Source organism: Manis javanica, chromosome X, assembly GCF_040802235.1.
Source record: "Manis javanica isolate MJ-LG chromosome X, MJ_LKY, whole genome shotgun sequence".
Taxonomy (NCBI): domain Eukaryota; kingdom Metazoa; phylum Chordata; class Mammalia; order Pholidota; family Manidae; genus Manis; species Manis javanica.
In genome coordinates, this window is record NC_133174.1 from 107406080 (window position 1) to 107420543 (window position 14464).

General features: G+C 46.4%; 1 protein-coding gene across 1 annotated transcript; it reads right to left on the minus strand.

The window, feature by feature from the left end:
- Window positions 1-8455: 8455 nt before the first annotated feature.
- ZCCHC12 (zinc finger CCHC-type containing 12) lies at window positions 8456-13527 on the minus strand. The gene is given in 4 exon segments (XM_073227719.1): window positions 8456-11097; window positions 11099-11972; window positions 12382-12776; window positions 13119-13527. Coding segments are annotated over 2 exon segments (1206 nt in total). The 5' UTR covers window positions 11866-11972; window positions 12382-12776; window positions 13119-13527; the 3' UTR covers window positions 8456-10658.
- Window positions 13528-14464: the final 937 nt, after the last annotated feature.

Consider the following 14464-nt stretch of genomic DNA (forward strand, 5'->3'; position numbering starts at 1 on the left):
AAAGTCCCTTTTGTCACATAAGGTAACAAATTCACAGGTTCTGGAGATTAGTATAAGAACATCTTTGGGAGACCATTATTCTACCATACAGAGGTGTTTTTTTTTTTTAAGTTTTTAAAAACACAGAATGATAGCTTTTGTAAATCTCCTTAAAATCAGTAAATGGCTTCCCTCTGCTCTTACCATGAACCCAACCTCTTTACTCTTCACAGACCTCTTTTCTGCCTCCCATTCCTTGAACATGTCAAATCCTTTGTGGTTTCAAGACCTTCACACTTATTCTTCCCTTTGCCTAGAATATTCTTTCCCCAGCTCCTGTCATTGTTGGCTCATTCTTCCAGGTTCATCTCAAATGTTATCTCTTCAAACCTGATCACCAGATATGTAATCACCTGCCTCAATTACTCTAATATAGCCTGTTAATTTTCTTTCTCACTGATCATATCTTGAAATATATTTTTATGGATCAGTTTACTTCTTTACTGATCCATCTTTACCACTAGAATGTAATCACCACTAGGGTGGAAACACTGCATATTCTGCTGTATCCCTAATATCTAGCATAGTATTGAGCACACAGTAGGCACTCAGTAAGTGCTGACAGAATGACTGCTGCTCCAGTCTGGGTGGGTAATGTAGGCTATGTGTGTTGCCAACCTAAATAGGTTGAACAACCCCACCCCCATTACTTTAGGTACTGCTGTTTCAGACTTTCACAGTTCCCAATATACTCCAAACAATTTTGTAAACATACTGCATTCATTCACTCAACAGATGTTCACTGAATAGCCAATCCACACACATCCAATCCTCACAACCACCCTCCAAGGCAGCTACTATTACTAGTATCCCCACTTTATCAACGAGAAAACTGAGGGTGAGCAGTAGCTTGGCAAAGGCCACACATTTAGTAAACTACTACATGCTAGGCATTATGCCAGCCTCAGGGGCTATACCAGAGAACAAGTGAATGGTGGTCCTTGCCCTCTCTACTGGAGCCAGAAAATGAATCCAAACTCAAAGGACAGTATGCTAAATATTATGGTAGAGTTTGGCTAAGAGTGTTAGAGAACACCAGCACAGGGCAGTGGAATCAAGAGAACTGAAGTATATCCACACAAACGTTCACAACACGATTACTCATAATAAGGAAAAAGTGGAAACACCTCAAACATCCATCAACTGATAAATGGGCAGACAAATGTGATATCAATACCACGGACTATTCAGCCATAAAAAGGAATGAAGCACTGATACATGCTACACCATCATGAACCTGGAACACATCATGCTAAGTGAAAGGAGCCAATCATGAAAGACCACATACTGTATGACTTCATTCATACAAAAACTTTCAAGAAAGCAACTATATATATAAGGAGGCACTGAAGATCGCAGTGTGAGTAGAGCAGCAGAAATCTCCTCCCAAAACCATATATACTTTTGAAAATACAGCAAATACAACTATTCCTAAAAGACAGACCAGAAGATACAGTACAACAACCAGGCTACATCTACAACTGCGAGAACTCAGCATCTCACAGGAAGGGTAAAATACAAAGCTGTGACCCAGCAGGACCCGAGCACTCCCCCCACCTCAGCTCACTGGCAGGAGGAAAAGAATCAGAGTGGGGAGGGAGTGGAAGCACAGGACTGCTAAATAACCAGCCCTAGTAATCTGCACCGGGAGCACAGACACACATCGCATGCTGTACTGGATATCAGAGAAATGGAAAGTAAAATCAGAGACAGAGACTGTGAACGGGATCCCACAGCCGGCTCTCCTGGAATAAAGGAAAAGCTGGCACTTTAAAGGCTTACAGGGACCCTCCTACACTGCAGGTGGGAAAGTAAGTTAGTTCAACCATAGTGGAAAGCAGTATGGAGGTTCCTCTAAAGACTCAAAACAGAAATACCATTTGACCCAGGAATTCCACTCCTTGGAATTTACCCTAAGGATGCAGCACCCTAGTCTGAAAAAGACATATGCATCCCTATGTTTATCGCAGCACTATTTACAATAACCAAGAAATGGAAGCAACCTAAGTGTCCATCAGTAGATGAATGGATAAAGAAGAGGTGGTACATATACACAATGGAATATTACTCAGCCATAAGAAGAAAACAAATCCTACAATTTTCAACAACATGGCATGGATGGAGCTAGAGGGTATTATGATCAGTGAAATAAGCCAGACAGAAAAAGACAAGTATCAAATGATTTCACTCATCTGTGGAGTATAAGAACAAAGCAAAAACTGAAGGAACAAAACAGCAGCAGACTCACAGAACCCAAGAATGGACTAACAGTTTCCAAAGGGAAAGGGACTGGGGAGGATGGGTGGAAAGGGAGGAACAAGGGGGAAAAAGGGGCATTACGATTACCATACATAATGTAGGGGGAAAACGGGAGGGCTGTACAACACAGAGAAGACAAGTAGTGATTCTATAGCATCTTACTATGCTGATGGACAGTGATGGTAAAGGGGTATGTGGTGGGGACTTGATGATGGGGTAGTCTAGTAACCATAATGCTGCTCATGTAATTGTAGATTAATGATATGAAAAAAAAACCCTTAAGTCTCCACTCCAAAACTACTAGAACTCATATCTGAATTCAGCAAAGTTGCAGGATACAAAATTAATAAACAGAAATCTGTTGCTTTCCTATACACTAATGATGAACCAGAATAAAGAGAAATCGGGAAAACAATTCCATTCACAATTGCATCAAAAAGAATAAAATACCTAGGAATAAACCTAACCAAGGAACTGAAAGACCTATACCCTGAGAACTACAAGACACTCTTAAGAGAAATTAAAGAGGACACTAACAAACGGAAATTCATCCCATGTTCTTGGCTAGGAAGAATTATTGCCAAAATGGTCATTGTGTCTAAAGGAATCTACAGATTCAATGCAATCCCTATCAAAATACCAACAGTATTCTTCAACAAACTGGAACAAATAGTTCTAAAATTCATATGGAACCACAAAAGACCCCAAATAGCCAAAGCAATACTAAGAAGGAAGAATAAAGCAGGGGGGATCTCGCTTCCCAATTTCAAGCTCTACTACAGAGCCACAGCAATCAAGACAATTTGGTACTGGCACAAGAACAGACCCACAGACCGGTGGAACAGAATAGAGAGTCCAGATATTAACCCAAACATATATGGTCAATTAATATACAATAAAGGAGCCATAGATATACAACGGGGAAATGACAGCTTCTTCAACAGCTGGTGTTGGCAAAACTGGACAGCTACATGTAAGAGAATGAAACTGGATCATTGTCTAACCCCATACACAAAAGTAAATTCGAAATGGATCAAAGACCTGAATGTAAGTCATGAAACCATAAAACTCTTAGAAGAAAACATAGGCAAAACTCTCTTGGATATCAACATGAGCAACTTTTTCATGAACATATCTCCTCGGGCAAGGGAAACAAAAGCAAAAATGAACAAGTGGGACTATATGAAGCTGACAAGCTTCTGTACAGCAAAGGGCACCATCAATAGAACAAAAAGACATTCTAAAGTATGGGAGAATATATTCATAAATGACATATCCAATAAAGTGTTGACATCCAAAATATATAAAGAGCTCATGCACCTCAACAAAAAACAAATAATCCAATTAAAAAATGGGCAGAGCAAGAAATGGAAGCAACCTAAATGTCCATCAGTAGATGAATGGATAAAGAAGATATGGTACATATACACAATGGAATATTATTCAGCCATAAGAAGAAAAAAATCCTACCATTTGCAACAACATGCATGGAGCTAGAGGGTATTATGCTCAGGGAAATAAGCCAGGTGGAGAAAGACAAGTACCAAATGATTTCACTCATATGTGGAGTATAAGAGCAAAGAAAAACTGAAGGAACAAAACAGCAGCAGAATTACAGAATCCACGAATGGACTAACAGTTACCAAAGGGAAAGGGATTGGGGAGGATGGGTGGGAAGGGAGGGATAAGGGCAGGAAAAAGAAAGAGGGCATTACAATTAGCATGTATAATGTGGAGGGGGTATGGGGTGGTCTTTACAACACAGAGAAGACAAGTAGTGATTTTACAGCATCTTACTACACTGATGGACAGTGACTGTGAAGGGGTATGTGGGGGGAACTTGGTGAAGGGCGGAGCCTAGTAAACATAATGTTCTTCATGTAATTGTAGATTAATGATACCAAAAAAAAAATGGGCAGAGGAGCTGAACAGACACACCTTTCCAAAGAAGAAATACAGATGACCAATAGGCATATGAAAAGATGCTTCACATCGCCAATCATCAGAGAAATGCAAATTAAAACCACAATGAGCTATCACCTCACACCAGTGAGGATGGCCACCATCCAAAAGACAGAAAACAACAAATGTTGGCGAGGATGTGGAGAAAGGGGAACCCTCCTACACTGCTGATGGGAATGTAAATTAGTTCAACCATTGTGGAAAGCAGTATGGAGGTTCCTCAAAAAACTAAAAATAGAAATACCATTTGACCCAGGCCTTACACTCCTGGGAATTTCCCTGAAGAAAACAAGAGCACAGATTCAAAAAGACATATGCACCCCTATGTTTATTGCAGCCCTATTTACAAAAGCCAGGAAATGGAAGCAACCTAAGTGTCCATCTGTAGATGAATGGGTAAAGATGTGGTACATATACACAATGGAATATTATTCAGCCATAAGAAGAAAACAAATCCTACCATTTGCAAAACATGGATGGAGCTAGAGGGTATTATGCTAAGTAAAATAAGCAGGCAGAGAAAGACAAGTACAAAGTGATTTCACTCATCTGTGGAGTATAACAACAAAGCAAAAACTGAAGGGTCAAAACAGCAGCAGACTCACAGAACGCAAGAATGGACTAACAGTTACCAAAGGGAAAGGGACTGGGGAGGATGGGTGGGGAGGGAGGGACAAGGGGAAAGAAAGGGGGGTAGCATTACTATTAGCAGACATAATGTAGGGGGGCACAGGGAGGGCTGTACAACACAGAGAAGACAAGTAGTGATTCTATTTCATCTTACTACGCTGATGGACAGTGACTATAATGGGGTATGTGGGGGGGGGGCTTGGTGATGGGGGGAGTCTAGTAAACATAATATTCCTCATGTAAATGTAGATTAATGATACCAAAATAAAAAAATATAAAAAATAAGAAAACAGCAGCAGACTCACAGAACTCAAGAATGGACTAACAGTTACCAAAGGGAAAGGGACTGGGGAGGATGGGTGGGAAGGGAGGGGTAAAGGGGAAAAAGGGGCATTACGATTAGATTAATGATTCCAAAATAAAAAGTAAAATAAAGAAATAAAGAAATAAGACTAACCAAAAAAAAAAGCAATCATATAGACAGAAGGCAGATAAATAGTTGCTTAGGGTGAGAGATGGGAGAGTAACTGCAAACAGGTTTTGGGGCATTTGGGAGGAGGGGTATTGAAATGCTTTAGAACCAGATTGTGGTGGCTGCACAACTCCACAATTTTATTAAAAATAATTGGACGCTTAAAATGAGTGAATTTTGAAGTATGCAAGGCATAAGGCTCTTTTTAAAATCCCTTCATCTATTATCTGGTTTAGTTTCTCTGTAAATTAACTTTTTCCCTCAGCTAGTCTACCCACACCTTCCCTGTCCTGTTCCAGACCGGTAAGAATTGTGTGAATGAAGTGCCTAAGGCACTTTTGTCGTTGGGGCTCGGGGTTGTGCTGGCAGAAATACCAAAGTCAGTATCTGTCTATGTGAATTGTAAGGTATCTTTGAGGTGTGCAGTGTGCTTCTGAGACAGGGACCATGGGTGTAGTCAGAGTAGGGTGAGGGCCTCCGGAAAAAGCAAGGCAGGATATTTACAGTCAGAGCAATATAACAATGTGCAAAGAAGTACCTATGGAAACTGTTAAGCACTATGCAAAGTCAAGGTCACACTAATTCTCTAGGGTAAAGATAGTGGACTAGGAATATAGACATTTTCAGTGAGATGAGTTAAAGCTCAAAAGGCCAGGAGCAACTTGGCCTGGAATGTTTGAGTGTTCTGCAAATAAAGAAGGGTGTCTCATCATAACCCGTGACTTTACTGTAAACAGCCCTAGCAAACAGACAACAACCCAGCCCACCTCGGGGAAAGAGCAGGTGGTACAAGTCCACACCGTAAGCCCTTTTTCAGTTCCCCCAAATCCTCAACTGCCTATAAATCCTGTAGACAATGCGCCACCCCAGGCTCTCTTGTTCCCTCCTGGCGTGAGCCAGGAGCTCTGTCCTCTCACTGCATCTCTCAATAAAATCCTCTCCCTGGCTCTCCTACCTTGGGTATTTGCTAAGTTCATTCTCCGACTCCGCAAACAAGAACCCTGGAAACACTTCTGGTTGGGTGATCCCAGTGTGGACTCTGGATAAACCGTAGCCTCTCCGCCCTGAAGCGTGAGTGTGCCTACGGCCCCTACTCCAAGCAATAAACCATAGCCAGGTAACAATTTCACTACCCGCGATTCTCAAGCCCCGCAATCAAGTGAATTGTTCTAGTACAGCAAATCCGTGAAAACACTGGGTTTTTGGTTTTGGCAATTTGGTTAGTGCGTATCGGGCAAAGATGTCCTGCCAGGGCAGCCACAAGTTACAAACTCCACCCGCTAGGCCCGCTCCCAGGGGGCACTCCAGGGGCAAGCGCCGCTCACGCGGAAGGCTGGGACCAAGTCCCGCCTTCTTTGCCTTGCAGGAAAGGCCAAAACTGCCACAAAGTCAGGGTGAGGTGACTCCTCCCAGGGCCTCCAGTGCCCGAAAAACTCACGGGGCTGCTTGTTGGGTCGCCAAGAGGTTACAAATTAGCGCGTCCGGACTTCAGTCGCTTTCGCCGCTGCAGCCCCACCGATTGGCCCGCGCAGAGCCAAAGAAGAAAGAGGTGCAAGCAGGAGAGCCGCTAAGCTGACCCCCACGGGCGCTCCCTACCACGCTGCCGGCACCGCCTTGGTCACGTGGCTGCCCCTCGTGCAATGGCGATCACGGCGCAGCGCCGTAAACGGAAATAGCCGCCCACACGCAGTCGCCGCAGCCAGTCAGCGGGCAGCTCAAATCCAGGCTTCTGTGGACCCAAGGGCCCCGCCCCTGGCTCTAGGGGGCGGGGGGGGGGGGGAGGCGGAGGGTAGCTGGGGGGAGCGGCGGGGGGAGGGGCGGGGGGAGCGGGAGGCCGAAGTGGAGGGAGGGAGGGGCGGGGCGGGGCGGGGCGGGGCGAGCCCACCCAACCCCAAACCGGGTCAGGTAAAGGATTTCCGCCTCCACCCTTCCTCTATTCTTCCCAAAGGAAAAAGGACTCTGAAGAGGGCAGAATGGTCAAATAGTTATCCTGAACTTGAATCCCCAGTTCCTTTCTGCAAAAATGGAACGAAAAAAAATGAGGCAGTTTTCTTGAAGGTGGTTTTTATGTTTCTGAAAAAATACATTTGTAGGTACCTGAAGGGTGAGCTAATTATTACCTCCCTCATCTTCAGTTTCCTCCTTTATAAAATGTGGGTAGTAATAATGTTACCAGTGGAGGAGTTATCTTCCCAGTGATGCCTGGGCTTATTGTTCACGAAGCCGAAGAATGAGCTCCACAAACGCTCAAGGTAGGAGAGCAAGGTACAGGTTTTTATTTGGAGATAAAGTGAAAGGACAGATCTCCCGGCTCACGCCAGGAGGGGACAAGAGAGTCTGTAGTGGTGTGTTGTCTAGGGGTTTTATAGGCAGATGAGGATTTTTCGAGAACATGAAAAAAAGCTTAGGGGTGTGGACTTATTAAGTGGTCCCAGAATGTTTAGAATTAACTTAACACAAGTAACTTCCTGCTCTGATGATTTCTCCCTGAGATACCAGCATCTTGGTCTGGGAGCATATGAAACAAGGCCACCTGCTCAGCCCCCAAGGTGGGCTGAGGCATTGTTTGCTAATGAGTGAGTGCTATCATCTTTAAGGTGGAATCCTTGCCTTTTACAGTGTTATGGCTAGGCTTGCATGCTAAATTAGTTTGCCCACTTTGCAAAATCACTTCATCAGATCTGAAGGAGGAAAGACAGCACATAGGCCTGGGCCTTTTAGCATGTTAAAGTGAATATTACACATGATTATAAATGATTAGCATAAAATAAACATGTACTACTCTCCTTTATCTGGGGTGTACACCAACTGATCTCACTGAAGAATGACTCTAGAGCTGAATGTTTAACACAGTTTTAGTAAGGGTTTTCTTTGCATCTAGTTACATTGCTGTGACTGCACGTATTTTGCCTTGCTTTTTCCAGAGGCCCTCACCCTACTCTGACCACACCCACGATCCCTGTCTCACCAGGATCGTGTCTCAGAGGCAACTAGGAATGAAGCCAGCCGTCAAGAGTAGGGAGCAACCAGGAAAGCTTTTTTTAATTTTTAATTTTTTTCTATATTGATTTTTTTTTTGGTATCATTACTCTACAATTACATGAGGAACATTATGTTTACTAGACTCCCGCCTTCACCACATCCCCCCACATTCCCCATTGCAGTCATTGTCCATCAGCGTAGTAAGTTGTTGTAGAATCACTACTTGTCTTCTCTGTGTTGCACAGCCCTCCCCATGCCCCTCCCACATGATACTGTTCCTTCAGTTTTGTCGTTGTTCTTATACTCCACAGATGAGTGAAATCATTTAATACTTGTCTTTCTCCTCCTGGCTTATTTCACTGAGCATAATACCCTCTAGCTCCATCCATGTTGTTGCAAATGGTAGGATTTGTTTTCTTTTTATGGCTGAATAATATTCCATTGTGTATATGTACCACATCTTTATCCATTCATCTACTGGTGGACACTTAGGTTGCTTCCATTTCTTGGCTATTGTAGATAGTGCTGCGATAAACATAGGGGTGCATATGTCCTTTTGAATCTGTGATCTTGTTTTCTTCAGGGAAATTCCCAGGAGTGTAAGGCCTGGGTCAAATGTTATTTATATTTTGAGTTTTTTGAGGAAAAAACCCAAGCTTCCTCCCAGGCTTCCTGTCCTTGTCAATCCGGATGTGAGTCTGCCTGGTCAGGGACCCTCACTCGTTCCAGCCTTCCCCTTACAGCCCTGATGCACCATCTCCCACTGCTGTGTGCACTGTCCTCTCAGCTCTGTTGGACCCCCAATGTCCTGCATGACAAACTTCCTTGGGTCCTCAGGTCTCCACACACCCCCACCCTTGTCCTGCTCACAGAAATAAGGACTTGTGCACCTACAAGAAACATAGAGACCCTTGGGGTCTGAGGTAACACATATGCCTGTTTATCACCGTCCAATGTGAAATCAGATGGCACAGGAGATGGCAGGTTCCAGAGAAGGTCCCTCTCCTCTCCCTCCCCCATGACAGCCCTCCACTCCACTAGAATGCTGTGTAGCCTTCTGGGCATTCAGATCCCCAGGTTCTGTCATGTGCCCCGGCAACTAGATTGCTTTCCATCTCTCCCCAGCTAGTCCCAGTTCTTGGGTTCAGGTAGGGTGGGCTTGGAGGCCTGGGGCTGCCTGTGTCCCCTAGCATTCAGCTTCAGGGCTTATGGGGGGAGGCTCAAGTGCCATCAGGAGCTGAGCCTTTTGATGCTGGGCTCCCCCTGAGTACCTCCTCTCACCGTCTCTTGACTGGAGAGTGGGGAGAGGCTGGTGTCAGCCCATAGAAGAGATTCCAGGTTGTGATCAGGATGTTGAGAGGCAGGAGCAGCAGCAATCTAGGGAATCCACACAAAGGAGGGAGAATGTGCTCCCCAACGTGACCAGGAATCCCCATTTGGGGCTATACCTCAGCCCGAGACCCACCACCCCCACCGCCATCAGAATCCTCTGGATACATTAGAGAAAGATGCACTGGGGCATTGTCAACTAGTAGGTGACAAAATTTGGCTTAATGACTTAAGGGACAGGTCCATTATGGTAAGGGGCTTTGTCCATTTAACTTTGGGGAATATTTGGGCAATACTTCAGCCCATTTCTTCTTCCCTTTTCTTCATCTACAAAATGAGGTTGATAGAACCCTACCATGGGGTATGACTCCTCCCCTTTATAGCTTTTTACTGTACTTCTCTTATTCCTTTTTCCTTTACCTTTTTCTGAAATACCACCACAGAGGCATTAAAATAGATACTGATACATATTTACTGACATAGAAAGCAGCTCACAACATATATTGCCTGGTGAAAAAATACAGACTATAGAACAGCACTTATATTTGATCATGTTTATCTATACATATATCTATCTGGGTGCACAGGTATAAGGAAATTATCCAGAAGGATATTCATCAAAGGGTTGACAATAGTTACACACGGTTGGAGGGTTTAGGGTAATTTGTACTTTTTTGTACCTTTCTTATTGTTTGAAGATTTAACAATGAACTATACCACTTTCACAAAGAGAATAAAGCCATCAGGGAAATGGGCACACACAGAAAATAGACCCTTAAGCAGCGGGGGATAGGAAGCAAGCGCAGAGTTGAGGCCAGCTCTCCTCACTGTGCTGGTACCCGATACCCTTTCTCCTCCAACCCAAAGGAAAGCCACTTTGTGGATTAATCATGCAATTAGAAGTGGGCCCCCCCCCCCTACCAGTTTTCCCATTGCTGGACTCTGAGTATAGATCAGGGTGCATTTAAGGCTGAGGGCCAGCACCTCACTGTGGGTCAGAAGGGTCAGTATGTTTGCCAGGGGCCTCTCCTGACCCCTCCTCCTCTGTATGTGTCAGCTCCTGCATGGTGATGATCAGATTCTCAAACACCTGGGCCCTGTTGCTCTTATTGTCACAGGTTTCCTTTGAGTGGCTCTCCTCGCCACAATATGAACAGCGGACTGTGTATTTTCTCTTCCTGGTTCGATGCACATTCCCAGGGCCATCATTCTTATACCCAGAACCCTGGCTGGTGGAAGGAGATTGAGCCTGGGAACTGCTGGGGGAATCAATGACCAGCACTTGATCACGAGGTCTGGCCCTGCTTCTTGGGGGAGGAGAACCCAAGAATGAAAGTGGAGGGTCCTGAGACTCCACCAGGATCACATCCTCATCTGAGTCCTCAAGGGTATCATCTATCTCTATCACGTTGCAGTCTGTGCCGGATCACTATTGCTGGGGAGCCCTGAAATGCCACTGGGCTGGTTGCCCTCTCCACTACTGACTCAGATCTTTCGGCCCGCTTGCCTTTCATAAAAGTGTCATCCCAGTCCTCTTCCTCCCTTACTATTCTGATTAATTCCAGGAAATTGGGAAGGCGCTCCTGCTCATTTGCATGGGTCCTGAGAAGCTGCTTCAGCCTGAAGCATAGGTCCCCATTCAGCTCAGCCCCTAAAAGGAGCTGGTGCAGGCGAGTCTGGTTTGCATCTTTCTGAGCTATGATCCCTGTCTGAATAGCATTCTGGAGCTGCACCTCTAAACGGATCACATAAAGGGAAGCCTTTTCTCCTCGTGCCTGCAGGGTGTTAAAAAATTTACCATGAGCCGTCACACTACTTTCAGACTCCCCAAACACCAATTTCATGGCACGCAAGAAATCCGCCACACTTAGGTTGGGGTTGGCCGCCCGGAGCAAAAACATGACCTCCCGGACAGGGCCCCTAAGAGTTTGCATCAAGCGCTTGAGCTTTTTCTCCTCAGACATATTCCAATCTGGCAGGACCGCATTGACATGGATCAGCCAGTTTTCAAAGGTTTCCTGCCCCTGTGCTGGCACCATCCTCCCCGAGAACAACTTCAGGTTTCTCTCCGCCATGTCCTCCATTAAAGGACCGAGACTCCTCCCCAGGGATGTCAACATGGAATGGGCCCAAGGCGGTAAGGGTGCCTTGTGGCGCCGGCTATTACCGAGGCGTGCAATGATGCTAGCCATGATTGACGATCGGGTATCTGAGTATGACAAGACGCTCAGGCTTTTTTGGAAAAGCCTAATGTGCAGGTGTTCCGGCGGGGTATCCCTTCCTCCTATCTCAGTAGAAGCTGTAAAAAAACAAAACAAAAAAAAGGAAGGGGGGCTAATAAGGGAACGGACTGCAGCTGTATTCTCTCCCTTCTTAAATATCCTACAGTACGTTTTAAATCTGCCCACTGCCCTAAAAATACTCTCCAGGAGACTGGCAATTACAACCTCCCAGAGAAGCCGGCGTCTCCGTGCTAGCCGGGTGCTTTTTCCAGCCACGTTCATCCCCTCCCGCCTAGTCCTCCAGGAGGGAGGGCAACTGTTGCTTCTAAGCATAATCGTGCAGACAGCTGATATCGGGCTCTCAAAATAGAGCACAGTGGTCAGATTTGTGGGAATAAATAAGATCTCATTAACTTCGTGATCTCATATCTCAACCACACCCCTTTCTCAAAGTTCCTCCTCCCCCGTTAGTTCTCAGATTCTTACACGAGCTCAGGAACGAGCGCACGCCTTTATTTCACTTCCAATTTCTGCAACCGGTGGCCTCCGGAAGAAAGATCGTCTCAGGGGTACAGTCGATGTCTGTCCACCGGGGGTCGCCGATCCGGGATCTCAGGGCGTTCAGATTGCGCCGCCGCGCAGGGCAGGGCAAAGCCGGGCAGGGCATAGGTCAGGAGCCGTCTCATCCCTCATCCCGCTAGCTCCCTCCCTCCTCCCCAACCCCCTGCCTCCGCAGCAGCCAGGAGGAAAATTCCTTCTCCCACCGTCCGTATATAAGTCAAGCCGACCCCTACCCCATTTCATTTCCCCCGGAAAATCGTCTGCCTACCAGCTCTGCAATCAGCCGCACCGAAGTCAAAGTCGGGTTCGGCTTTGACGGCCTGCCACAGAGAAGGGGAATAGGAGTTGGACACTCACACCCACAGATTCCTCCCCAGGAAGAGATGAGGAGATGCACAGGGGGTCGGGTCAGATAGCTTGCGATTCTCTTCCCCCTCGCCTCTTACCAATCCCCCGAAAACCGCTTCTGTCTCAATCCGGTCAAATGCTACCCATTCGGCAGCAGCCAGTGGAACCCCACCTCCTGCCTCCGCGCAGCCGGGCCACGGGAGTGCTCCTTCCCCTGCCTCGCAGTTCTCGACTCCCTAATCGGGGAGCTGCCCAGTACTGGTGGGCCTTCCCCTCCTCTCCCCGCGCCCGGCAATCGCGCCCCCTTTCTTTACCTGTGCTCTGCTGGCAGGCAGCGTTTGCTCTGGCGTTGACAGCTGTGGATGCCGCCTTCCTGTCTCCGCGACCCCGCAGGAGAAAAGGACAGCCCCCCTCCTCCGCCGCTAGGCGACCCGGGGCTTCCAGACGGTGCTGCTTCGTACGGCCGCCCAGCTAGGGGTAGCCGTGTCGAGGCAGCACGGTTCCCAAGACAGCCGCTGCCGCTTTTATCCTCTGCCCGCTGAGACAAAAGAGTATGACGAGCAGGCGGGCATCGCCAATCAGCGGGGAACGGGGGCGGGCTCCCCACACTGTCTTGGGCCAGATGCAAATAAACCCCTGGGGTGGCGGTGGGTGGGCAGCAAGTCCCCGGAGCGTCAAGAGCAAGCAGCTTGTGGTGGCACCGACTGCAAGAGTTTGCGACTCTGCCCTTCTCCCTCACTCCCTTGGCTCAACTCCGCACCTTGAGGCCGAGTGCCTTGAACAGGAGGTGGGATGGAGATCAAATAAATAAAAGTACTTCACCTTTGTATAGGAGGAAAAAAGCATTGGCGCTTTCTTTGTGCAAATAGGCTTACACGGACGTCTCTTTTACTGCGAAGAAGGTGGCAGTATGTCCATTTAACAGTGAAGGGACTTGGGCATCCAAGCTCTTAACCCATACTCACTAAAGTAGGAAGCGGAAGCGAGGCTGGCTGCATCAGAATCATTTAGGGAAGTTTGTTAGAAATGCACATTCCTGGTCCAAGCCTCTGGGGGATTCTGATTTACTAGGACAAGAGTTAGGGGTGTGATTTTATATTTTGCATTTTTTACCAGCACAGTAGTTGAATCTGAGGTGTAGAGAGGATGGTGAATAAGTAAATGGGCCTGCCTCCAATTTATCTGTTCAGGATAAATGTTCCTTCCTGGGGTGCATGACCTTCCTGAAATGGTATGCAAACATTTTGGACTACGTAGGAGGCTGAAGAGTGGCCACCCAAATGTATCAAGCCCTAATCCCTGGAACCTATAAATGTTAACTTATAAAGCAAAAGAGTTTTTTACTTTATAATAAAATACAAATATAATATGTAAATGTGATTGAATTAAAGATCTTGACGTGAGCTCATCCTGGATTATCTGAATGGGTACTCAGTCCATTCACAGGTGCCTTCAGAAAAGAGAGCAAGACGGAGAGCTGACGCACACAGACAGAAGAGGAGAAGGCGGTTGTGAAGACGGAGGCAGAGATTGGAGTGATATGGCCACAAGTGAAGGAATGCTGGCAGCCACGGGAAACCAGAAGAGATATGGAACAGAGTACAGCCCTGCCCACACCTCAGATTCAGCCCAGAGAAACTAATGAACTTCTGGCCTCCAG